Below are 25,035 nucleotides of genomic sequence, written 5' to 3'. Positions count from 1 at the left end.
ATAGGGAACGAACTGGGAATAAGGAACCAACTTCAGCCTCCTAGAGCGCAGCCACCCTGGCTGCTGGCCTGGAGCAGCTCACTGGTCGAAGCTCCTACTGCGCTTTAGCTTCTTGGCAGCTCCGCAGAGCCTCTGCTCGGCGCGCAGGAGCGGGGGGGGGGGAGGTCCCGGGGGGGGGAGGTCCCGGGGGGGCCTCAGGGAGAGGGGCCAGGCGAGGAGGGGGGTGGGTGGGAAAGAGGCCTCCCTCTGCCCGCGGGGCCCCGGAGAGCCGCTGCCGGCCTGAGCGGACGACGCTGGCTTCGATGGGCCGAGGGGGGGTGGGGGGTTGGGGGGGTGGGGGGCGCGGGGCCCCGATTCAGCGCGAGGCCGCTCCACGTGCTCAGGCCAGCGGCCGCTCGGCCCGCTGCTCCTTGCAGGGGGCGCTGTGGGCCGGGCGGTGCCGGAGGCGCTCTGGGCCTCGGCCCGCCTCTATGGCGCGGCTCCACTCCCCCCACTTCCGCTTCCGCCCAGGCTTCGCTCCCCTCCCCTCTCCTCATGGGCCGGCGGCGTCGCCGGGAGGCGGCGGTGAGTCCCCTGGGGGGGCGGGGGGCTGGCTGTGGGGGGGGGGCGTCTGTCCCTGGGGGGGCTGCCTCGCTCCGGCTGCTCATCTCTCTCTCTCTCTCCCCCCTCCCCCTCCCCCCCCCTCGGGCTCAGGTCGCGGGCACCGGGGACAGCAGCGCCGCCAGCAAGAGGTCGGCCGCCCAGCTGGGCTACACCCGCGACCCCTTCGCCCCCCGCCTCGCCGCCCCCCGCCCGGCCCGGCGCCGCGCCCCGCCCATCCACCGGTCGGTCAGGCACGGGGGGGGAGGGAGGGGCCCTGGGCGGGGGGTGTCTCTTCCCCTCCCCCTCTCGGCGGCGCTTGGGAGCAGCCCAGGAGCTCCGCCGCAGCCGGTCGGCCGCTGGGGCTTTCGGGTGGGTGGGGGGAGGGTTAGTAGCCCAACCTGGAGGTGGCAGCAGCCCCCCTCCCTCCCAGCCTCTGCTGGCTCCTCTCTCCCTCTGCAGGGGCTACTACGTCCGGAGCCGAGCAGTGGACCACTGTGCGGGCGCCTTCCTGCAGGCCCCTGGAGGGCACAGGCAGGTGAGCCCCCCCCCCACACCCCACTTGGGAAGGCAAAGTGGGGGGGGCAGGCCAGGTTCGGAACAAGTAGGGCAGGGCGGGCGGTAACACTGCCAGGCCTCCTTTCCTTGTAGATCCTCTCCTTGGGCTCCGGCCTGGACTCGCTGTACTTCTGCCTGAAGGCCCGGGGGCTCCTGGGGGAGGCCGCCTTCTTCGAGGTGGACTTCCCGGACGTGGCGCGCCACAAAGCAGCCCTGATCGCGACGCAGGGGGAGCTGGCCGCCGTGGCGGGATGCAGAGCTTTGGATCGGGAGTCAGGTGCGGAGGGTGTCCGTGCTGGGAGCGGTCTCCTGGGTAGCGCGCCCCCCGAGTGGCCAGTGGGGACCCCAGGAGAGGGCCGACAATCCAAGAGCAGCCCTGTGGGTCTGGGAGGGTGGCCGGCCTGCCAGGCGGGCTGAACAGAGGCCCACTCGTTCCCTGTTCAGGAGTCAGCTGCCCTTGAGCTGTGAGGGCTAAGAGGTGTTTCGACAGCATGCAGGATCATCCTGGAAAGATGGCCCCTTTGTGAATTGGGAACGGACAGCCAGGACAGAACCTGGTGCTGGAATGTCTCAGCTTCTCAGGTCCCAGGACTGAATAGGAGGCATTTCTACTGGTTGTACTGGTATGAAACGTGGAAGAGCTGGCTGCTTTAATTGATAAGCGCGCTAGGTAGGTTCCAGAGGCATAATTTAATGGCTGCTTTGCTCACAGATGCGCACACATGTGGAGGAAGGTTCACTTTCCAGGGAATGTGACATTTCTCTGGGCTATTCCGACCCTTGCTCCTGCTGTGACAGATGTCTCCTATGGAGAGTGTCTTGCGCTTCGCTCAGAAGTTCCTCTCACGAAGGCAGATAATGTTGTGTTCTCTTTTCCTAGGAGCTGTCCATTTTGCAGGAGAAGATTACAGGCTGCTGGGGGTGGATCTTGCTGAGCTTCCAAAGCTGGAGGAAGCCTTGTCTTGTGCTGGCTTAGACCCCCAAGCGCCCACCATGCTGCTGGCAGAAGTGGTGCTCACCTACATGGAAGTCGAAAGGTATGGGGTGAGTGCCCTGTTCTCTGGTGCTTCTGGCTGTTTGAGCGGTCAGGCTTTGTCAGATAACAGCTATGTATTTAAAGGGATAATTGGTGTTGTAGCCGATAGATTCTCCTTACTGCGGAGTCGGGGTAGTGTACGGCTGTGAGTGCCCTGAGAGTGTGTGATGCTGTTCCACTACTGAAGTGAAGTAGACCAGAACGCTTGTGTGTTTTGCATAGGTTGGGGAGCTGTAAGAAAAACACAGTGAAAAAGAGATACAGGGGTTTATTGGTGTGATCAAATAAAATGCTAAGTTGATTGTAACCAGCCCTGTTAACACACAAGTATGTGTGTGCACACACAGCAATCTAATTCGCCCGTGAAGACCTTTTTTGTTTACCGTATATACTCGTGTATAAGCCGAGTTTTTCAGCCCAAAAAAAGGGCTGAAAAAACCAAACTCGGCTTATACACGGGTCAATACGGTGGGAGGGGGGAGGAGGGAAGGAGGGAAGAGGAACTTAGCGCCGCCACCGCCGCCGCTGGCCCGCATGACTTCTGGGCGGCCTGGAAGCGGCCAGCGGGGCCTGCCTGCTCGCAGGCAGGGCCCCGCTGCCGCCCCCCGCCGCCGGCCAGCACGCTCTCTGGGCGCCTGAAAGCGGCCAGCGGGGCCTGCCTGCGCGCAGGCTGGGCCCCGCCGCCCCCGCCGCCGGCCAGCGCGCTCTCTGGGCGCCTGGAAGCGGCCAGCGGGGCCTGCCTGCACGCAGGCTAGGCCCCGCCGCCGCCCCCGCCGCCGGCCAGCGCGCTCTCTGGGCGCCTGGAAGCGGCCAGCGGGGCCTGCCTGCGCGCAGGCTGGGCCCCGCCCCCGCCGCCGGCCAGCGCGCTCTCTGGGCGCCTGGAAGCGGCCAGCGGGGCCTGCCTGCGCGCAGGCTGGGCCCCGCCCCCGCCGCCGGCCAGCGCGCTCTCTGGGCGCCTGGAAGCGGCCAGTGGGGCCTGCCTGCGCGCAGGCTGGGCCCCGCTGCCGCCGGCCGGTGCGCTCTCTGGGCGCCGGGAAGTGGCCAGTGCCTGGAAGTGGCCAGCCGCCGCCACCGGCTCCAGCGCTGGAAGGGCTCCGCTGCCGCCTCCAGCTGATCAGCGGGCCTCCTCCTCCCACCTCTCCCGGTAAGTTGGGGGTTCAGGGGCTCTTCCCCCCCCCCCAGGGTGGCGCTGGGGTCGGGGTGGGTCTGGAGGGCCCGGGAGGAGGTGGCACTGGGGTTGGTCTGGAGGGCCCGGGAGGCCGGGCGGGAGGGCGACCCGTTGTATAAGCCGACCCTCGGCTTATACGCGGGTGCCTAATTTTTCCCCATTTTGGGGGTGAAATTAGGCACCTCGGCTTATATGCGGGTCGGCTTATACACGAGTATATACGGTAGTCCAGCATAACCCCAATAATGATTATCAGCCCTCCTTCTATAGTTCATTTATCTCTTTCTTCTCCTGACAATGTCTTCCAGATCAGATGCCCTGATTCAGTGGGCAGCCAGGCATTTCTCACAGGCGTGGTTCGTCCTCTATGAGCAGATCCATCCTGAGGATCCTTTTGGACACGTTATGCAGAACCATTTCAGACGGTGCAACTCACAGCTCTGCTCCTTGGCCCAGTACCCTGACCTGAAGGCCCAGCAAATGCGTTTCCTGCAGAAGGCAGGTGCCGGGCTTAGAACTGGGGGGAGCGAAGGGACTGTGCTATTTTGTGAGAGGGTTCAACTGTAACGGTGAGCAAAGTGGGCTACGATGACAACATCAGCGACTAGTGTGAAAGTCTTGCTCTGATTAGGACGAGACCCATTGGCGTAGTGCGCGCCACATGCCGGGGGAGGGGGATGCCCTGGGGCTCACAATCTTAGCTGGTGCCCATTCCACCACAACTTACATCTTTTGTCCAAAAGCCAGGCCGACTTTCTCCTTTGCTGCAATGCCATTCTGCCTTTTACTCTTCTTCTCTCCACTGGTGGAGGAGACTGGTGCAGAAGGTATAAGCACGTATAATTTCTTACCAGGAAAACTTCAAGCATTTTTTAAAGCTTCTTATCTTACAAACAAAATGCGCACCAGTTAAAAAAAATGAAAAAGGAATATGAGAGGAAAAAATAGTTGCTTGCATCTTCCCAAACTATATTAGTTATATTTGATCACGGACATGGCAGAATTAATTCAGACCCAGCAAAGGGTCTTTCTAGACTTACTTGTATAGCAAGCTAGATTTGAGTCCAGTAGCACCTTAGAGATCATTAACTCTTTTTTGGGGGGAGAGTATATGCTTTCTGTGGTCATAGCTCCCTTTGCCAGGTATGTGAGGACATAAGAACATAAGAAAAGCCCTGCTAGATCAGACCAAGGCCCATCAAGTCCAGCAGTCCGTTCACACAGCGGCCAACCAGGTGCCTCTAGGAAGCCACCAACAAGACGACTGCAGCAGCACCATCCTGACTGTGTTCCACCGCACCCAAAATAATAGGCATGCTCCTCTGATACTAGAGAGAATAGGTATGCAGCATGACTAGTATCCATTCTAACTAATAGCCATGAATACCCCTCTCCTCCATGAATATGTCCACTCCCCTCTTAAAGCCCTCTAAGCTGGCAGCCATCACCACATCCTGGGGCTGGGAGTTCCACAATTTAACTATGCATTGTGTGAAAAAATACTTCCTTTTATCTGTTTGGAATCTCTCACCCCCCAGCTTTAGCAGATGACCCCGTGTTCTAGTATTATGGGAGAGGGAGAAAAACCTCTCCCTGTACACTCTCTCTAAACCATGCATAATTTTATAGACCTCTATCATGTCTCCCCTCATCCTCCTTCTTTCCAAGCTAAACAGCCCTAAGCGTCTTAACCGCTCCCCATAGGACAGTTGCTCTAGTCCCCTAATCATTTTGGTTGCTCTTTTCTGCACCTTCTCAAGCTCTTTAATATCCTTTTTTAGGTGTGGTGACCAGAACTGTACACAGTATTCCAAGTGTGGTCTCACCATAGATTTGTACAAGGGCAGTATGATATCAGCAGTTTTATTTTCTATTCCTCGTCTAATTATGGCCAGCATGGAATTTGCCTTTTTTACAGCAATGCACGCTGGGTTGACATCTTCATTGAGCTATCCACTACCACCCCAAGATCCCTTTCTTGGTCTGTCGCTGCCAGCACAGATCCCATCAGTGTATATGTGAAGTTGGGATTTTTTGCCCCAATATGCATCACTTTACACTTGCTCACATTGAATCTCATTTGCCATTTTAATGCCCATTCTTCCAGTATGCAGAGATCCTTCTGGAGCTCTTCACAGTCCGATTTTGTTTTAACCACCCTAAATAATTTGGTGTCATCTGCAAACTTGGCTACCTCACTGTTTAACCCCAACTCCAGGTCATTGATGAACAGGTTGAAAAGCACCGGTCCCAACACAGATCCCTGAGGCACCCCACTGCTCACATCCCCCCATTGTGAGAACTGACCATTGATTCCTACTGTGCATCCTATTTTTCAGCCAGCTCTCAATCCATAAGAGGACTTGTCCTCTTATCCCATGATTATGAAGTTTGCTTAGCAGTCTTTGGTGGGGGACTTTGTCAAAAGCTTTTTGGAAATCCAAATACACACTATCCACAGGCTCATTCTTGTCCACATGCTTATTGACGCTTTAAAAAAACTCTTAATAGGTTAGTGAGACAGGACCTACCCTTACAGAAGCCATGTTGGGTTTTGCCCAGCAGACCTTGCCCTTCTATATGGTTGACAATTCTATCTTTAATAATGCTTTCCACTAATTTACCCGGAAGGGAGCTTTGGCTCTCAAAAGCTCATACCCTGGAAATCTGGTCGGTCTCTATGGTGCTCCTGGACTCGAATCCAGCTCTTCTACTGCAGACCAACATGGCTGCCCTCTGAAACTATCTTGCACAACAAGAACCGCAGGTGCTTCTGTGACTGATTGGTATAGTTTAGGCTGTGTGCTTTGCCCCTTCCAATACTAAAGAATAACGTGTGGATGTATTTATTTACTTATTTGTTTACTGGGATGAGGCTCATCAACAAAAGATTCCCAAAAACTCTTGCGTACTTTGAGTGATCTATGAAGTCCCCCCTTGTATTGAGTTAGGAGTGAACAATTCAGTCTGCTGATGTGGGGGAGAGGGGGGAGATGATGTGGCTCAGTGGCAGAGCATCTGCTTGGCAAGCAGAAGGTCCCAATCCCCAGCATCTCCAGCTGAAAGGATCAGGCAGTAGGTAATGTGAGCCTGAGACCCTGGAAAGCTGCTGCCAGCCTGAGTAGGCAAGACTGACCTTGATGGACCGAGGGGGGTCCGGTTCAGTTGAAGGCAGCTCCTGTGTGTTGCCCACTGAATTCCAGTCAAGCACCATTCTGGCCCCTCTGAGTTATACACTCCTTCTTCAGAGTGTATCTGAGCACTGGAGATGAGACGCTCTGAACAGTCATCTGGCTGAAAACCTCTGAGGCGGTCTGTTTTGGGGATGCCCGTTGCCGTTGATGGTGCCGAATGAGTACGGTCTGATGAGTAAGCCCTGCGGCTCTCTCCATAAAAGCTGGAGTAGCCAATGCTGGACAGAAAGTGGGGAATAAGTTCTTCCGAGTCGTGTCCCCCCCAGTCCTGTCCTCCAGCCCACTTTTGCCTCTTTGCTCTGAGCAGATGTGGCATCCGTGGCTCCCTGCTTTGGAGCCCTCTTTGCAGGTGTTTCGAAGGTATTGCTGGCCGGACCGCTCCACTATCCTCTTACCAATGCTGGTTCCTCATTGGCTCTGCAGCCCTGGCTATGGGGACATGGTGCTTTCCTTTGTCCCCCTCACCCCAGCCCTGACTAGAGCTGCCCCTGGGGGACTAGGAGGGAATTTGCCTGCTTGGAGCTGGGCGTGTCTCGAGTGCAGTTGCTGACTTGCAGGTGTGGTGTTGTGCTTTGAAAAGAGGCTGTTTATTAAAACCCTGGGATTCTCTCTGCAGGGATGGGCTGAATGTCACGCCATTGACATGAATGAGTTCTTTGCCTGCTTTGTCTCTGGAGATGAGCGACGGAGGATCCAGGCCTTAGAGCCCTTTGACGAGTTTGAGGTGATTCCGGATCTTCCACTCTTGCTGCAGCTGAGGTTGGGCTTCAGGGCCTGTGATGGTTCCAGGGGAGGTTTGGCCAAAGCTGTGTTGGCTGAGGTTGTTGTAGCTAACAGAGCAGGTGTATTAGGAGGGAGAGAGGGAGGGAGGAGGCGGCCCATCATCCGTGCTGTCTGCGAAGGTGCCCGACTGGCCAGCCCTCCCTTGTCTGTGTGTGTTTACCATTGCTACCTTTTGCTCTGGCAGCTGGATGTTTCCAGAGCTCAGAAGGTGTTCTGGCCGTGAAGCTGTCCCGACTGGCAGTCTGAGTCCTGATGGCCTAGTTGTCTGGCACGAGGGATACAGTGGTGGGTAGTAACACCAGACTACTGTCTGGCGACTGACCCTGTGTTCGGGTCTCTACTGCTTGTACCTTCTTCTCTGCTGGCAGAGGAGTTTTGTGTCTGGAGAGGGAGTCCTGCAGCAGGGCAGGACCTGAGGCTTTCCAGCCATTTCCATGGGCCTGGTGAAGATGTGGGGGCTGGGGCTGGTGTGGCTTTCTCTCCCGCTGAGCCATCCTGGACTGAGGGGGTCTGGCAAGTGGGTGCCCTGGAGGCTGAGCCTTCCTCTGACGTGGGGCTCCCTTTTTCCGCTGGTTGCCTTCTCTACTGGCCTTTCAGCTGTTGCCACCACCTGTCAATAGGCGCCGCAGGGCTTCAAGGGCCAGCTGCGGGCGGGGTGGGGGTCACAGAAAGAAGCTACCAGCTGGCTTGTTTGTGGCTGTGGAAACTTTCCCTGAGGGACCTGGGAGCAGAGCAGGGGAGGTGGGCACAGAGGGAATGGCGCCAGTTTCCCCTTCCCTCTCTGTTGGCAGGAATGGCACTTGAAGTGTTCCCACTACTTCATCCTGGTTGCATCGAGAGGAGAGGGGTTGCGTCGGGCTCCTGTGTTTCCTGGCGTGGAAGAGAAAGGTGCAGTAACCTGCAACTAAATTGGGTTGGTGAGGCCAAGAACTGCTAAGTGAGAGTGTCTGTGTGTGTGCGCGCTCGCATGTGTGTGGGTGGGGGGGTGCCTCAGCCCTGCTGGCGGAGGACTCTGGCAGCCCCAGGTTTTCTGCTGGCACCCTCGGCAAACCAGGACACTCTGGAGTCCCACTTCAGTCCTAAAAGAATGTTTCTTTTAATCTTGCTTGGTGTTCAAACGGCAAAGGAGCCCCTAGTCCTTGGGTGTCCCGGCTCTTTCACACCCATCGTTTCCCCTGGAAGCTCTCGTCTCCCTTCAAAGAGCCAGATAGCAGGTGGAGGTGAGCAAGAGCTGTGAGCAGCCCTTCAAAGCCAGGCCTTGAAAAAAACTCAGCAGGCCTCAAGAGCTCTCTTCCCTTCCCCAGGCAAGCTGTTGCCTGCCGCCTGCCTGCTGTTTTGACTTTGGGCCATATCCTTTCCCTAGAAGCCCCTCCCCTGGAGCCCGTGGTCAGTGGGGGCATCCTCCTGCGGGCTCTATTTGAGCCAGCTGATGCCATCGTTCTCTGCCCAGGGGAAGCCTGGTTAGTCTGCAGGGGCGTCTTACAGCTGTTTAAGGGCGAACGATTGTGTGGATCAAAGAAGCAGTGAAGGAAGACAGGAAAATGGCAGATTGCATTTCTTTCCATTCTTACCACAGGGAGGTGAAGGGAGGGGCCGCGACATAGTGGTAGGGCATCTGCTGGCACAGAAGGTGCCAGGTCCAAATGTTACTCAGTAGGTGCACAGAACACTGGCACAGAACCCCACAGACATCCACCCCATGTCAGCGTACATGTAAATTGACATCAAGAAAAAAATCTACTTATAAAATAATTGTGGAACTCCCTTCCCCAGGATGTGGTGATGGCTGCCAGCTTAGAGGGCTTTAAGAGGGGAGTGGACATATTCATGGAGGAGAGGGGTATTCATGGCTATTAGTTAGAATGGATACTAGTCATGCTGCATACCTATTCTGTCTAGTATCAGAGGAGCATGCCTATTATTTTGGGTGTGGTGGAACACAGTCAGGATGGTGCTGCTGCAGTCGTCTTGTTTGTGGCTTCCTAGAGGCACCTGGTTGGCCACTGTGTGAACAGACTGCTGGACTTGATGGGCCTTGGTCTGATCCATCAGGGCCTTTCTTATGTTCTTATGTACTTCTAAGTGACTTGCCCAGCCTATTTTGACAAAATGTGCATTTCACTGAATTCCATAATCAGAGCTTCAAGGTTATGGAGTGTGACCACCTTATATAGCAGGTGGTCTGCCAAGGGCCATTTGGATATTTATAACATCATTTGCGGGCCATACAAAATTATCAACTTAAAAATTAGCCTGCTATATTTGGTCAAACATTTAGCCAAGAGGCACAACCGGAGACAGCTCCGAGTGTTGGCCACATAGAGCGACTCACTTTTGAGCTCTGCCATCCCCAGATGAGACCAAGAGATTCAGGCAGGGCAGCAAACACCAGATGGAGTGAGCGACAAGCCGCTCGGGGCTTGTAGGCGAAGGAGCCCCGTCCAGTAATGCCCTGATCGGGCACTTTCCCGCCCTATGAGTCTTTTGCAGGACTTAGAGGGGGAAGAACCAGAAGGGAGAGGGGGTACCGACCCAGCCCCAAGCAGGCAGCTGCCCAGATGAGCCCTCTCCCCAATAGGGCAAGCAGGCAGGCATCCAACTGGTGGTGCCCTCGCCCACCTGGTGGCACAGGATGGTCTGTTTCACCAGCCGGGCGTAGCCGTCGAGCTGCATGCCAGAGTTACTCTTGCTTCGCATGCTCGGGGCCAGATTCTACAGTCGACTCTTGCTACCTCCGCCTGCAGGGATGAAACGAGGACACACTGGCTAAGAACTCGCCCCCCCCCGCGCATTCTGCCCTGCCCCCTTTAACCGCCCCATTGTCGCCACTTCCGCCCCCAGCCCTCTTGTGCAGAGGGAATGTTTCTCCACGACCCGGTTGGGAAAGGGTTAACACAGTTTCTTGGGCCGTCCTAGCAGCTCCATAGTTAATGACTCCTCTGCAAGGGGGAAAAAAGGTTCCTTTTCTTGGCAAAACAAACTCACATCCACCTTGAATAGAGGCTATTCCTGTCTGCGGGAGGGGGCAGATCTCCAGTCTTATATCCTTCTGAACTAGAGATCTGCCAGGACTCATGAAGGGCCAGACCAAATGATTTTGCGGGCCTTATACGGCCCCCGGGCCTGACGTTCCCTACCCCTGTTATATAGAAACTATTATATAGGCCTCCAGCAGCCTGAATGTCCCTGACTAACCCAGATTGGTCAGATCTTGAAACTAAGCAGGGTTGGCCTTGGTTAGTCCTTGGGTGGGAGACTGCCGAGGGAGTCCAGGGTTGCTACACAGAGGCAGGCAATGGCAAACCACCCCTGCTCATCTCTTGCCTTGAAAAGCCCATGATCCTGGGGTTGTCAGGAGTCGGTTGTGACTTGAGGTTAGATGGCCATTTGTCAGCAATGCTGATTCTGTGACCTTAGGAAGGGCAGCTTGGCCATCTTCTGGTCACTGGGAGTGTGTGTGTGGGAGGGGGAGGTAGTTGTTCTGCATTGTGCAGGGGGTTGGACTTGATGACCCTGGTGGTCCCTTCCAGCGCTATGATGCTATGATGGCACTTAATTGTCTTATAATATAAGCTAACACATGACTTTACTGAACCTTCTGATTTGTGCATGTTAAGCATCAATAGATTCCACATATGAACCCCACAGTGTACGTGATCAATCCTACATTCCATCACCGGTGTGTGTGTGTAGGATGGTCCTGTTGCGCTGATGGAGTGTCTGGTGCCGGTCTAACCTTTCTATCCAAAGTATTTCGGGCTATGCTCCCTCGACTGTAGGTGTGCTGGCCCGTTAACAGAGCACATGGCAGGTGGCTGCAGTCAGAGTCTTCCAGGGGCCAATTTTTTTAAAAAAAGAAGGGGTGGGGGTGGGAATTGGAGCTGAGCCAGGCTGTGCCTCCCTTTCCCAGTTAAATGGAGAGCGTTACTGCGCTGCTGCCTTCCGAAACTTCATGTGTGGAAGGTAACTTAGTTATAGGAGGCATGTCAGAAACCTGGTGGCACAGTGGAAGTTGGTGGGAGCCAGGCACCCTTGACCTCTCCACAGGCTGAATCCAGGAACAGCTTCCTGTGCAGAGCAGGTGTGGTTCTGCCTGTCGAGGAGTGAAGGAGGTCCAATCAGTTAGGAAAGTTAAGGGCGAGACGCTCCTTCGCAGAATCACTGTGGGTGAAAATACGAGGCCTGGAAATTTACTTGGGGTGGGGTGGGGGTGTCACTCTTTCACCAAAACTGAGCATGACTTTGAGAGGGAGTCAGAGGAGAAACTGTGGTAATAACAGGTCACCATTGCTGCCCTGTGCTGTGACTGAGATGAAATTTACAAAAACAGTAAATGGCTGACCCTGGTGGCACCGACTGGCAGGGAGATGTCATCCATCTCTGCAGTGAAAAAGGTGTGCCCATATCGAATGCCTGGCTGGGCACATACATTTCTTTTCGGCGGTGCCCAGGACACAGCAAAAGAGCCGAGTTTTGTTGAACTTCTCAGGCACGGCGAGTGGAGCCCTGTCTAACTCCAAATGGCCCCTGAAAGGCCAGCAAAGCGGCCTTTGATTTGGAAAGTGAACCGCGGTGGGGCTCATGCTGAACAACCCGTTGGGGCAGAATGACAGCAGAGCCGCCTCCCTCGCAGGCCTGTGACAGGTTGGTTCTTTCTCTCTCTCTTGCTTGCAGCATTCCCTGGCTTTGCTGGGATGGTTGCTGCGTCCGTTTGCGCTGCAGACATGGGAATCACCGGCCTGAGACGATACGGCCACCGCTCCGTGCGCATTGCACCACACGTGATCCTTACCACAGGAGGTTTTGGTGACCATGGTGGCCGTCATTGCCGCCTGACTGACCTGCATGCCCTGGTCAAGGATGGAGAAAAATGGACCAGTGGTGACGTCTGCCTGGCCAAGTCTGGGAACTCCTGGGGTAAGCGGGGGGGGGGGGGGCTGCAGTTGTGCTGCTGGTTTGGCGCATGACTGTGGGCTGCTGCCTCAGTTCCCTTTGGAGATCATCTTTCCTTGGGAGATGCCACTGAGGTGCAGGTGCAGCTGGCACAACGCTGTCTCTTCTGCCCAGGGCACCGGCCCTCCCTCCCTTCACTGTCCTCCTGGTTTCCTAGGATGGCTCTCTGAGAGATCACCCTCCCAAGGTGGATGCGCCTCTCTGACAGGCCAATGGGAAGGTGGAACGCCCCAAAGAGGTCCAGAGATGGGGATGGGAGAGAGAGGACTCGGGGGATGTGGTGGGAAGTGAGCTGGGGGGAGGGGTATCCAGTCCACCGGGCTTCTTGTCCATCGGCATTGTAAGCTCGGTGAAGTATGGGGTGGTGGTGGAAGGACCTAACCAGCCTCGGGGCAGAAGCACACGACTGTCAAAACGGCAGTCCCTGGTTCCCATGCCATCATGGTGGAGGGCGCCTTGCTTCCCCACTGGAGATAGCCCCATGAACTGCCCAGCTTCTCCTTGGGGTCCACCTGAAGCCTGAGTGTTCTCCTTACAGACGGGCGGCTGTTCCACACAGTGACCCTTCTGCAGCCAGGCTGGGCCGTAGTGCTGGGGGGGCGCCTGTCCCCGGTGAGTCCTGCTCAGGAGGTTTGTGGCTTGAGAATGCTGGAGGCAGATGGTTCCTCCACCCCCCTGAGCTGCCCGGTTGTGGAGCTCACGCGACTGCCACCTGTTGAGGACCCAGCTTTGCCACGCTGGAGACATACAGCAACGGAAGTTGTGCATCGAGGTAAGAGGGGCTCCTTTGCCATCTGGAGGGGGCCCTGAACCGTCAAGAGGCCCTTTATGTCATCCCATCTCTGCAGTGAAGTAGGCCCGGGTCCATTAAATACCTGGTGGGACGCCGTGTAAAATCCTCATGGGTGTTGCTCTCTGCTCAATAAGGGGGGGGGGGGAATAAACAAAATGAATGTCGGGGTGGGGACAGCTGAGTCTCCTCCCCCCATAATTCTGTTGTCCATAAGCACAGAAGAGGGGAGGGGCCGTGGCTCAGTGGTAGAGCATCTGCTTGGCACGCAGAAGGTCCCAGGTTCAATCCCCGGCATCTCCAGTTCAAGGGACTAGGCATTGTAGGTGATGTGAAAGATCTCTGCCTGGGTCCCTGGAGAGCCACTGCCGGCCTGAGTAGACAGTATTGACTTTGATGGACCAAGGTCTGTGTCAGGCGTGCTCTCTGCCAAGACACAGTGCGTGTTTTGGTTTCACCAGGTGCGGCACAAAGGCCGGGCCTGTTAACTGTCAAATTCCTTTCGCTAACTCTGTGGGAACTGCCCTCATAGGGAGGGTGGTTGCCATGGCTGCCACCACTATCTGATATGACCAGTGCTCTTCCATATAGGCCTTAGGCCGTGTCTTTAGTTCTCATTCGTGCCAACTTACCTGTTAGCTCTGTATACCTGTAGGTTTTCTAATAAATCAACTCTCTTTTGGACTACTCGTCTGTGGATGTTGTTTTTGGGATTACTACAGGGACAAGTGCTCACAGTCTGATACAGTATAAGGTAGCTTCATGTGTCCAAGAGTCACACTGATAGGTTGGGGTGTGCCCTTGTGGCAGAGCCTCCCCTTGCAACGCAGAAGGTCCCCGGTTCAGTCCCCGGCGGCATCTCCACTGGAAAGGCTCCGGCAACAGATAATGTCCCTGTCAGTCGGATGAGACAATAATGACCTTGATAGACCAGGAGTCTGACTCTGAACAAGGCAAAGTCGATTGCTTAGTAGTCCCAGATTCATCCAAGGCTGGCATAATGAACTGTGGTTGGCAGGCAGAGGTGGGGTGGGTGCCAGATGTGGGTGGCGCTGGCCTGTCTGTCCACCGTGGCAGCAGGAACGGTGCCTGTTTGCTGTCTTCCTAGGGCAGAGATACCTATTTGTTTATGGCGGCCGTGGCTCTGGGCAGTCTGTGCGGGCAGACTGGGGCTTCCTGCACGCGGAGGAGCTCCGTTGCCGACAGGTACGGGCCAGGCAGAGCCCCCTTGTGGTTGGGGGCGGGGGTGCTGGGGGGCCGGCCATTGTGGCCGGTGCTAGGGGCCCACCCTCTGCCCCTCTCTCTGGGCTGGGCTCTGGTGTTCCCCTGTGAGGGGACGGCAGCTCAGTGGGGGACATCTCAGGTGCCCTTGGAGCACGTGCCCGCTGGCAGATGCCCTCTGCTGCTGCTGCCTTCCTCCTGAGCATGTGGAGGGGAAGGGAGGCTAGGCGGGGCGGGGGCTGGCCTTCATTTCGCCGCTTCCTTCTCTTCCTCCTTTTCAGATTCCTGTGGAGGGTCCAGTGCCCGTTGGCCGCCATTCGCACAGTGCATGCGGGTGGGCAGGCGGCGTTCTCATTGCAGGTGGTCTGGACGCAATGGAAAGGGCCCTGGGCAGCGTCCTGTGTCTGAAGCCAACGGAGAGTGGCTTCCAGTGGTGCCCTGTGGAGACCCATCCCCCACTCACCCCAAGGTCAGTGGCCATTGCCCAAGGCAGCCGCCTCTTCCCAGGGTGCCTCGTATTCCGCCTGTGGCTGCGGCCATCCCTCTCGGTGGAAGGGCTGCCATGCTGGGCACGAGATGCAGGTGGGATGGCTTACACCCATGTCCTCCTTTTGTCCACCTTCACCGTCTGCCTCAGGTACTCACACACTGCTCATGTGCACCGTGGGAAGCTGTTGCTGGTGGGCGGAGTCTGGTTTCATGCTCCTTCAGTGCCTGGTGTGGCCGTGATCGATCTGGCAACAGGGTTCACCGCAGAATATGGCATGGACACGGTGAGTGGCGGCTGCGGGCAGAGGGCATGCGGGGGTCTCTGGAGACCACCCTCCCCAAGAGTTCAGTGTTCTGACACCGGTGACCAGCTACTGTCCCTCGGATTCCTGGCTTTGCACCGTTAACTTGTTCCTGTACTTGATCCAAGAATTGGCATTGGGTGGGTGGGGGGTCTTGGTTGGCGACTGCAGGCAGGCACCCCTACCTTTGTTTCGGAGGCTCGTGTGCTGTGTTCCGGCCACCGGCCAAAGCCACATTATTGTTTTATTCTTATGTATTTGAAGCATTTTTATGCCGACTTTCCACCCCTATCGAGTCCCCAGGGCGTTCCCCTCACTACTTGGGGGAAACATTTTTTCCCTTCAAAGGGTTTGCATGCAGAAGCAGAATCGTCAGTTGAAGGGAAGGGGGTCAGACCGGTATTTCTGCCTGTTGTCTCTGGGCCGGCCACTTCCTGCCGCTCTCCCTGCTGTGCTCACCAGTCCCGCTTCTCTTCCAGGCAGGGCTGGAGTGGCCTCTGATGTTACACAGCCACAGCAGTGTCTTCATGCCGGAGGAGGAGGAGGTCCTCGTTATGGGTGGCGGAGGCAACTGCTTCTCCTTCGGGAGTCATTTGAACCGCCACCCCGTCCGTTTGGCCCTTGGGGATATCTTGAGTAGGAAGTGATGCTTTTGCCGAGTGGGGGACCAGAGCAGCCTGACTTGCGTGGTGGGCTGTGTGAGTCTGGGGTCCGTGGCTCTACAGGGACCGGCTGTGGACTGGTGTCTTCCTGGTCGAGGATGCAGCGTGAGCCTCTGGGAAATTACTACGTGGCTTATTTCGGCGTTTCTAGTCAACCTTTCCTCCATTCAAGATGGTTTGCAGTTCAATGCCATTAGAAACACACACAGTGTCACATCAATAAATAGAAAAAAACATTCTATTTAAAATTATGAACCTTTATCACAAATTCACACACACACACCCGGGAACCTGAAAGATTGATGGCAGGAGTCACACCTGCCTCTGTTCGAACTTTTCCTCTCCACCCTAGTGATTTTTCTTATTACACCTCCCAGTGATTTCCTTCCTGCAGCATCCGTCCACAGAAACCCGTGCTGGGATAAAATGTTGGCACCTTAAAGAGCAGCCCTCGTGCTTGACTTTGGAGCTGTAGTCTGAGAAGCTGCCCTCCGTGTCTTGTCCTGCCCGTTTGTTCCAGAATCCTGGGCCTGCCCCTGGAGGGGCCCAGAGGCCTGTGTTGTGTGGGAGGCACCCCCCTGCACAGAAAACACATGTGCTTTTTAGCTCTGGGAAGACTCTAGTTGAGTGATGCACTTTTGTTGACCTCTGCAAGCATCCTTGGAGTACCATGCATGACCTTTGACAGAGGGGTAGAGAGTCCTTTTGCCTCTTGGGGGATTTCCTCAAGTTCAGGCACCTCTCAAGAGGCCGCAACCATGGAGTAGAAGTTAATTAGCAGAAGGGAAGTGGAGAGGGTAGATAAATTGCAGCTCCTGGCGCCCATTTGAGGGTCTGTAACTTGCTGGGTTGATGGTTGTGCTTGAGGAGGTGCCTTTTCAGTAACGTGATTCTGTTGCCATGGGAAGGGGAAGCAAAAGGAACTGGCTGATTACAGCTTGATTATAGTTGCTTCACTCTTGTGGGGCAGGGGGAAGGAGTGCACCGTCATGGCATGCTCAGGTGCGCTCTGCTGTCAAACAAATTGCAACCAGCGTGTGGGTGGGGTTTCCTGTAGTGTGCCCAATAAGAGCTGCTTCCACCAATGGGGCCACTCTTGGCTATCTGCCTCCATATCATTCTTTTAGGCAGGTCCCCAGATTGCCAGGAGGAGTGGCAGAGGCCCCTGCAAGCATCGACTGCCTCCCCCTCCTGTCCTTGGTTCCAGCTGGGCTCTTGACAACCCCCGGTGCCATAGCCAAGCGTTTCCACTTCTGCATTGCTCCCGTCCCCATCTGCTGTTGCCTGAACGGTGACTTTTCTGGGATGCTTCTCCACTGGCTCAGAGATGCTCAACCATGGCCCATGTTGTCACCCTTCGGGCCGTAGGCACGCTTTATTTGTACCCCTGTGAGCAAGAGCAAGCACAGGGCACTGGTGGGAGGCTTGTGCCTGGCCCAGAGGCACCGCCATTTCTTTGCTGGGTCCCACCCCTCGGCTTGCGCGCAGAAGGCAGCAGCAGCAGCATCTTTCGCTTGCTTACCCCCTTGGCTGCACTGGATCCGTGCCTTCTGCTATGTGAACTGGTTGCTTTGTTGCTTCCACCCCAACCCCCAGATTTTAAAAGCCTGGAAGTGACAGAAAAGTCTGAATTCTTGTCAGTTTGCTTGTTGCAAGGCCTGCTTGGGTTCAAATCCCTGTCCTGCTATTGGAAGCTCCCTGGCTTCCAATAGCAGTCTCTCTCTGTCTCGCACTTGCACTCGCACTCTCTGGCACTCTCTCTCTCTGGCACTCTCTCTCTCTCTCTGGCACTCTCTCTCTCTCTCTGGCACTCTCTCTCAGGCACTCTCTCAGCCCTATCCTACATCACAGGGTTGCTGTTAAGATAAAATGGAACAATGTATCCTGTGTGCTCCCAATTGGGGAGAAGAGGGGGGTATAAATGAATATCTTTCTGCTGAGGAGGGGGGATTCTCCCATGGCTGCACCCGCTGGCCTAATGTGGATATGCTGCACCCCTTTAGCCAAGAACAATGTAGCGTGGAAAAGCTCCAGAAGGACAAAATAGACACGTCGGAGTGATGCTCCGCAGGGTGCTGGGAACGGCCACCTTGTACAATGCCCACCTCCCTTGAGAGCATCAGGGTTGCTCCTCTAATTCTGGCAGATTAAATTTAACTTTTAAAAAGTGTACACTGTGTGTTAACTTTCTCCTCCCAAGGGACTGCGTGCAAAGGGAGGGCAGGGCTACCGGGAGCCCTTTCCCAGTCCCGTTTCCTACAGCGTTCTTTTCCACTATAATCACCACGAAAGAGTCCCTATAGCATTCTTCTGAGTCCCATGCCCCTTTGGGGTTTGGGGGGGCTGGCGCTATGCAGAGGTTCTTTGGTTTTCAATGCTGACACAAGTCTCGATTTAGTAGCAATCTGGATGGCAAGCTGTTGAAAGTGGGGGGGGGGAGTTTGTCAAGGGTGGGGGGTCCTCTCCAGCCTACACGTGCTCCCTCCTGCTCCCAATAGCCCTGGAGCAATCAAGGGCTTTCTCAGCTGTTCCAGTCTGATCTCACCCTTTTGATTAGCACCCCTCTCCTGGTGCGGCATTGCAAGGACCCAGGTGAGGTTTAAGGTAAAGGTCCCCTGTGCAAGCACCGGGTCATTCCTGACCCATGGGATGATGTCACATCCCAACGTTTCCTAGGCAGACTTTGTTTACAGGATGGTTTGCCAGTGCCTTCCCCAGTCATCTTCCCTTTACCCCCAGCAAGCTGGGTACTCATGGAAGGCTGATTCAACCTTGAGCCGGCTACCTGAAACCAACTTCCGTCGGGATAGAACTCAGGTCGTGAACAGAGCTTGGACTGCAGTACTGCAGCTTACCACTGCCACGGGGCTCTTAAGGCAAGGTTTACTAAACAAGATAGAGCCATACTCCAACAGGTGGAGAAAAACGGCTCAACAGGTAGAAGTTTTAATGCTGGGTATGTTCCCAAGCAGCAGGGCGAAAGGACACTCACTGGCAGGAAAAAAGAATGCTTCTCTAGCAGAACTGTGCCCCAACCGGGATGGCCCAGGTGAGCCGGATCTCAGATCTCAGAAGCTAAGCAGGGGAAAGGCCTCTCTGCCATGCTGGTTGCCCCTCCAAGGCAGCAGGCTGGTGTGTGGAACCGGGTGCTGGACTGGAAAGGTTGAACGAGTCCATTTTTTAATTCCCTTGGTGCAGGGGTGTCAAGGATACGGCCCTGGGCTGCATCAGGCCCGCGGAGGGCTTTTATGCAGCCCCTGGAGGCAAGGCAGCCCCCTCCACTCCCCCCAGTCCGGGCTGGAGTGTGCAAGCCGCCCCGAGCCTGCAAACAGCTGGGCTCACACGCTCCAGCCCAGAGCGGGGAGCGGGCTGTGCTGGGGAGGGACTGGGAGGGGGGGACCTTTTTGAGCTGCTGCGTGCGCCGCCCCTACTCTGCCTGGGCTGAGGATGCGGCCCCTCCAGTGCCACCAGGCCGATTATTGGTGGGGGGGGAGGTTCAAGGGTTTCTGGCCAAGGGTTCTTTCTCCCTCCTATTTATTTCTCTCCCTTTTCTCCCTCTTTGTCTCTCTGTTTCTCTCTTCCTTTCTTTTCTCCTCCTCTCTCTTTCTATCCCTCTCTTTCTCCCTGTTTCTCTCTATCTTTCTGCCTTTCTCTCCCTCCCTCTCTCCTCTCTGCTTCTCCCTTTCTCCATTTCTTTCTTTCTATTTCTTTTTCCTTCCTTCCTTCCTTCCTTCCTTCCTTCCTTCCTTCCTTCCTTCCTTCCTTCCTTCTTCCTTCCTTCCTTCCTTCCTTCCTTCCTTCCTTCCTTCCTTCCTTCCTTCCTTCCTTCCTTCCTTCTCTCTCTTTCTTCCCTCCCTCTCTCTCTCCCTCTCTCTTTCTCTGTCTGTTCCTGCGAAGAGGATTGACCCCTCCCCTAGTCCTGGGCTTGCGAATCTGCTGCAGGCTCACCAGCCACCTCCTAGTTTAATTTTTTTTAAAAAAATAGTAATAATACTAGGGATCACAGATACAAACTTTATAGGAGACATAGGCAAAGCCAATTAATTATATTATTTTTACTTTATTTTTTACTTAAAATACAAGCATGCTTAAAACAATAACACTCTTACAGTATTTTCTTCTATCGAACAGTGTTATTGTTTTGAGCATGTTTGTACTTTAATTGGCTTTGCTGTGTCTTCTATAAAGTTTGTATCTCTGGTATCTGGCATTACATTTTATGATACACATGGTCCGGCCCCACCAAGTGACATTTATGTCATATCCTGCCCTCGCAACAAATGAGTTCGATACCCCTGATCTATTGCTTTCCATGAGGCACTGGCCTCATAAGGAGTCTTTTTAGGATGGCAGGAGCCTGACAGTCTGGATCACAGTCCAGTTATGAGGAAATCTGAGAATTAAACACTGTTGATATTTTTCTTTATAACGAAACAAACAACCCAAACCATCAACAAGTGAGTGGGAAGACCAATTAAATGCAACATGGTGTTATTCTTGTTGTATGTTTATGATTGCAATGCTGATGTAAAGACTAACAGTGCAGTGGCAAGCAGAGTTACACCGTTCTGAGACCATTTATTAGGAGAATGTAACTCTCCTTAGGATGGCATTGCAAATCAAGGTTGTAACGCAGATTGGGCATTTATCTGGAATCCTTAAGAAACTACTGCTTAAGGAAATAGACATGTCTGATTTCATAAAGATCAAGAGCAAAGTTCTTCAATAGGAGCTGGATCTTCTTGAAGTCCAATTGTTTGCACTTTTCACAATGGAATAATGTATAACTATCACTTAATAGGCTTTTCATGTTGTGTGTGAAAAGTTCTAAAGACACTTTTAGGAATAGAACTTCAGGTGATATTGGAATCTTTTCATTTATATATAACAGAACTAAATATTAGTTTAAATATTAGCTATTTAAAACATATTTGATTTAATATGACTTTTTGAAGTGAAATTGTATAGCTTCACACTCTACTTTAGACGCTGATCTGGTGAAACAAAGAATTTGATCACTGTCAGTATATCAGTTAGCAATCCAACATGTATCTATTTTCCTTTGTATGAGACATGGCTTGTCATATGAACCCTGTTTCTTGCTTCTGCAAAGGTCTCCTTATCTGGATTGGGACATAATCAATGCAAGATATCCATGTTCTGTATGAAAGGACTATGGAGGCTAGGAAGAGGCAAAGGGTCATGGGGAGCAGCTGTGGCACCATGGAAGAGCAGCCGCTTGGAATGCAGAAGGACCAGGAGCCATCCCCAGAACCACAGGGACCTCAGGAATGAGCCATTAGAAAAGACCTCTCTCTGCCTAAGATCCCAGAGAACAGACAGAGTAGACAATGTTGTGTAGGTGTACCTGGCCTAAAGAGGCTTCATGTGTTCATAATGGAACAAAAACTAAGGTTGTGCCTTCATCCAGCAAAATAGAAATTGTGCATGATGTGCGATCTGAAGAGAAACCAGATCATGGAAACGGGCGGTTTCGAGAATCGGTGATAGGGAAATCGAACAAGTTAAATCATTTAGATATTTGGGTAGACTTTTGTCTCATAACCTGAACTGGTCTATCCATATGGAACGTTCCCTTGTCTCAACCAAGAGCAAGTTGTCAGCTATTATCCGGTTTTTCTATAAAAAAAGAAACCAATTTGTACCAGCGGCAATAAGAATTTTCCAGGCCACAATAATTCCACACTTATTGTATGGCATCCCTGTGTGGATCCAAGCTTTCAACAACGAGGTAGAAAGGACAAATTTGACTTTTCTGTGGTGCATACTGGGTATACCCAACTCAGTTGGATACCTTACACTTTGTGTGGATTTGGGTCTCTACCTTACTGAATCTAGAGCCTGGATCTCTACCATTAAGTTCTGGCTGCGCCTTCATTTTCGTGCTCCCCTAAACAGCCTCATAGCCAGTTTGGATGCGGACCCTTATGTATCCAAATGGTCCCAATTTATAGTAAGGAAAATCAGATTTTTTTTGGTATCGATATAGAGGCATTGGCAAACTCCAGGGAAGCTTATATTCTCGGATGATTACAGGGAGAATTTGGGACATGGAATTGCAGAAAATAAATGCTGGAGCGAATATAATCTGCTCACCTACCTTTTTTGGCCTTTCTCCTCCTAAAAGAACAATGGTTGTAATTTAGGGCATCCCTCCCAGCGCAGAGCCTTTATGTTGGCCAGATACATTTCCATCAGCCATAGTTTCTGGTAGATATAGGGGTATTCCTCAGAACAAAAGACTATGTAGCTGTCAGTTAAAAGAACCAGAATCAGTAGAACATATTCTGCTATATTGTCCCTTGTACCATAAACAATGTGTAGAACTAATTAACCCTCACCTTATGTCCTTAAAAGATTTAGCAAATGATTGTACCAAATTTTTATTAGCTGATAGGATTCCTGCTGTTTCCGAACAGGTGGCAGAGTTTCTGGCGATTGTTATTAAAAATAAAAATAAGAGGATAAGGGAATAAATAAAACCAACTGAGGCAATACAGACACTGGGAAATAATACATAAAAGGGTATTGGTATTAGCTGTGCTGTGCAATAGGTCCTGGTTCTCAGTTGTCGTTTGGGAGAATGTATTATTATTGCATTTAAAACTGAAGAGTTTTAAATCGATGGTTAAGTTTTGGCTATATTGTTGTACGTGTGACTCTTTTGAGCAAGTATGGAGTTTTATGTATTCCTGTTACTATTATTACTATTATCATGCCAATAAAGGTGACTGAAACTGTGCATGATGTGTGATGGAACTCCTTTGAGCTAGAGGAACACTTGATTAGTCTTGTGGCTATTTTAAAATGAACACCTGTTTGTATTCCAGCCTAAACTTTCTTGGATTATGGCCCATTTCCTCAAGGGCAAGAAAATCTGATATGTCTCACTTCATGTGCCTGATGATGAAGGCTTGAGTTTACAAAAGACTGGGTTAAAATAACATCTTGTTAGTTTTTAGGGTTAGGGTTGTTGACATGTAAGACTGCACATGGCAAGCAGATAGAAAAGATCTAAGTGACAGCCAGGTGATTGGTGATGTCACATGACAGCTCAATGACTGAGCAGAAAAACTGGCTTGCACTGGACTGAGCTAGATGGTCCTGGAGACAAGGCAGCCAACTGCTGATTGGCTGGGAGACTATGCCAGTAATGTATATAAGTGTAACATATATGTATTTGGTTGTGGGTTGAGAGAAGTGGATGCTTTGCGAAGCACTTTGACACTGTGAAATAAAATAGCACTTTTGTATACGTGCTGACTCTGCAGTATTCACTCGCCTCTGGGGTGTCTGATACTTCTTCCAAACACCAACAAGGGTTAGGGTTGGGGTTGGGGTTGGGGTTAGGGTTAGGGAAATATAATATTTTTTTTTAGGAAAATATAATTTTTATTTTTAGATTAACCTTTCTACATAATAACTCAATTATGAGCAGCAAAGTATTACAAAGGTCTGAACCATCGTCAACATCAACATTAACATTAAACATTGAACATTAAATCTATAGTGCTGATTACATAATACATTATACATCATACAGGACACATTATACATAATATGTAATATCTAAAACCGTAATAACAACAGTGATAACAGTAATAACAGTGATAAGTTTGGTAACAGTAATAACTTTGGTTTCAAATTGAAAGTTTGTTTATTGTTTTGCTTGTTTATTACTCATTGATTCCTATTCTTTTATTACAGTGTTCTACTAAAGAAGACGGAGAGACAGATAGTAAGCGACAATTCCCAATACCAAAATTAAAACTATGGTTCCAAATATTTCACAGGAAAATATGATTATCTTTTTCCACTCTCTGAATGAATGGGGTAGAATTTCTATTCTCCGTGGAGTCTGAGTCCCCTGGTGATAGAATAAAATAAAACAAAATGTGTCAATAAATACGTATAAGTGATGAAACTCATGGAATAGGAGGATACACCTCCTGGAACCATCCCCATCTATTTCTCCACTGTACCGGTTTTGTATTGTTCTCTTCCCACACCTTTACACTAAATATATAGTAGAGATAGTAATGAAGGGTGTCTCGGATGGGTACTGGTTATTTCGTCTGGTTTTCAATACGCCCATTTCTAAAGACTGTGAATAAAAAAATCAAATTTATCAGCCTAATTATTGACCAGGGGGATTTATACGTGATGTTCTTGTGGAAAGGGTAGCAAAGAGTGTCCCGTTCATGTGGCCACGGCTGTCCAGGGTTAGGGTTAGGGTCAGGGTCAGGGGTTGGGGTTAGGGTTAGGGTTTAGGATTGAGGTAGGGGTTAGGGGGTAGGGGTTGGGGTTGGGGTTAGGGTTAGGGTTGGGTTAGGGGTTAGGGGTAGGGTTAGGGGTTAGGGGTAGGGCTAGGGGGGTTAGGGTTAGGGTTAGGGGGGTTAGGGTTAGGGGGGTTAGGGTCAGGGTTACGGTTAGGGGTTAGGGTTAGGGGTTAGGGTTAGGGGGGTTAGGGTTAAGGTTAGGGGGGTTGGGGTTGGGGTTAGGGTTAAGGGTAGGGGTAGGGGTAGAGGTAGGGTGGGTTAGGGTTGGGGTTAGGGCTAGGGTTACGGTTAGGGTAGGGGTAGGTTTTTGGGTTGGGGTTAGGGGTTAGGGGTTAGGGGTTAGGGTTGGGTTAGGGGTAGGGGTTGGGGTTAGGGGGTTGGGATAGGGTTAGGGTCAGGGTTAGGGTTAGGTTTAGGGGTTAGAGTTAGGGGGTTAGGGGTTGGGGTTAGGGGTTGGGGTTAGGGGTTAGGGTTGGGTTAGGGTTAGGGTTAAGGGTTAGGGTTAATGTTGGGTTAGGGTTGGGTTAGGGTTAGGTTTAGGGGTAGTGTTAGGGGATGGGGTTAGGGATTAGGGTAAGTGTTAGGGTTATGGTTAGGGTTAGGGGTTGTGGTTAGGGGTTGTGGTTAGGGTTAGGGTTGGGGTTGCGGTTGTGGTTGCGGTTTGGGTTAGGGGGTTAGGGTTAGGGGGTTAGGGTTAGGGTTGGGTTAGGGTTAGGGTTAGGGGTTAGAGTTAGGGGTAGGGGTTTGGGGTTAGGGGTTAGAGACAGGGTTTGGGGTTCGGGTTGGGGTTGGGGTTAGGGTTAGGGTTGTGATTGGAGTTGGGGTTAGGGGTTGGGGTTGGGGTTGGGGTTGGGGTTAGGGTTAGGGTTAGGATTAGGAATAGGGTTAGGGTTAGGGTTAGGGTTAGGATTAGGGTTAGGGTTAATGTTGGGTTAGGGTTAGGTTTAGGGGTAGTGTTAGGGGATGTGGTTAGGGGTTGGGGTTAGGGTTAGGTTGGGTT

General features: G+C 52.6%; 1 protein-coding gene across 1 annotated transcript in view; it reads left to right on the top strand.

Annotated features, from left to right (window-relative positions):
• The first annotated feature begins 534 nt into the window (after positions 1-534).
• LCMT2 (leucine carboxyl methyltransferase 2) overlaps positions 535-25,035 on the top strand; it is a 39,257-nt gene continuing 14,756 nt past the window's right edge. Inside the window, exons 1-15 of the mRNA XM_056858756.1 lie at positions 535-564; positions 694-824; positions 1,042-1,117; positions 1,231-1,414; positions 2,018-2,174; positions 3,650-3,839; positions 7,152-7,259; positions 8,110-8,206; positions 11,993-12,235; positions 12,810-13,043; positions 14,170-14,267; positions 14,564-14,751; positions 14,920-15,055; positions 15,553-15,709; positions 16,943-17,099. Coding sequence (XP_056714734.1) covers positions 535-564; positions 694-824; positions 1,042-1,117; positions 1,231-1,414; positions 2,018-2,174; positions 3,650-3,839; positions 7,152-7,259; positions 8,110-8,206; positions 11,993-12,235; positions 12,810-13,043; positions 14,170-14,267; positions 14,564-14,751; positions 14,920-15,055; positions 15,553-15,709; positions 16,943-17,099 — 2,186 coding nt within the window. The remainder of the gene's footprint in view (positions 565-693; positions 825-1,041; positions 1,118-1,230; positions 1,415-2,017; positions 2,175-3,649; positions 3,840-7,151; positions 7,260-8,109; positions 8,207-11,992; positions 12,236-12,809; positions 13,044-14,169; positions 14,268-14,563; positions 14,752-14,919; positions 15,056-15,552; positions 15,710-16,942; positions 17,100-25,035) is intronic.

This window comes from Euleptes europaea, chromosome 12 (genome assembly GCF_029931775.1).
Source record: "Euleptes europaea isolate rEulEur1 chromosome 12, rEulEur1.hap1, whole genome shotgun sequence".
Classification (NCBI taxonomy): domain Eukaryota; kingdom Metazoa; phylum Chordata; class Lepidosauria; order Squamata; family Sphaerodactylidae; genus Euleptes; species Euleptes europaea.
Note: the sequence above shows the minus strand (reverse complement) of the source record. Positions and strands in the feature narration are given on the sequence as shown.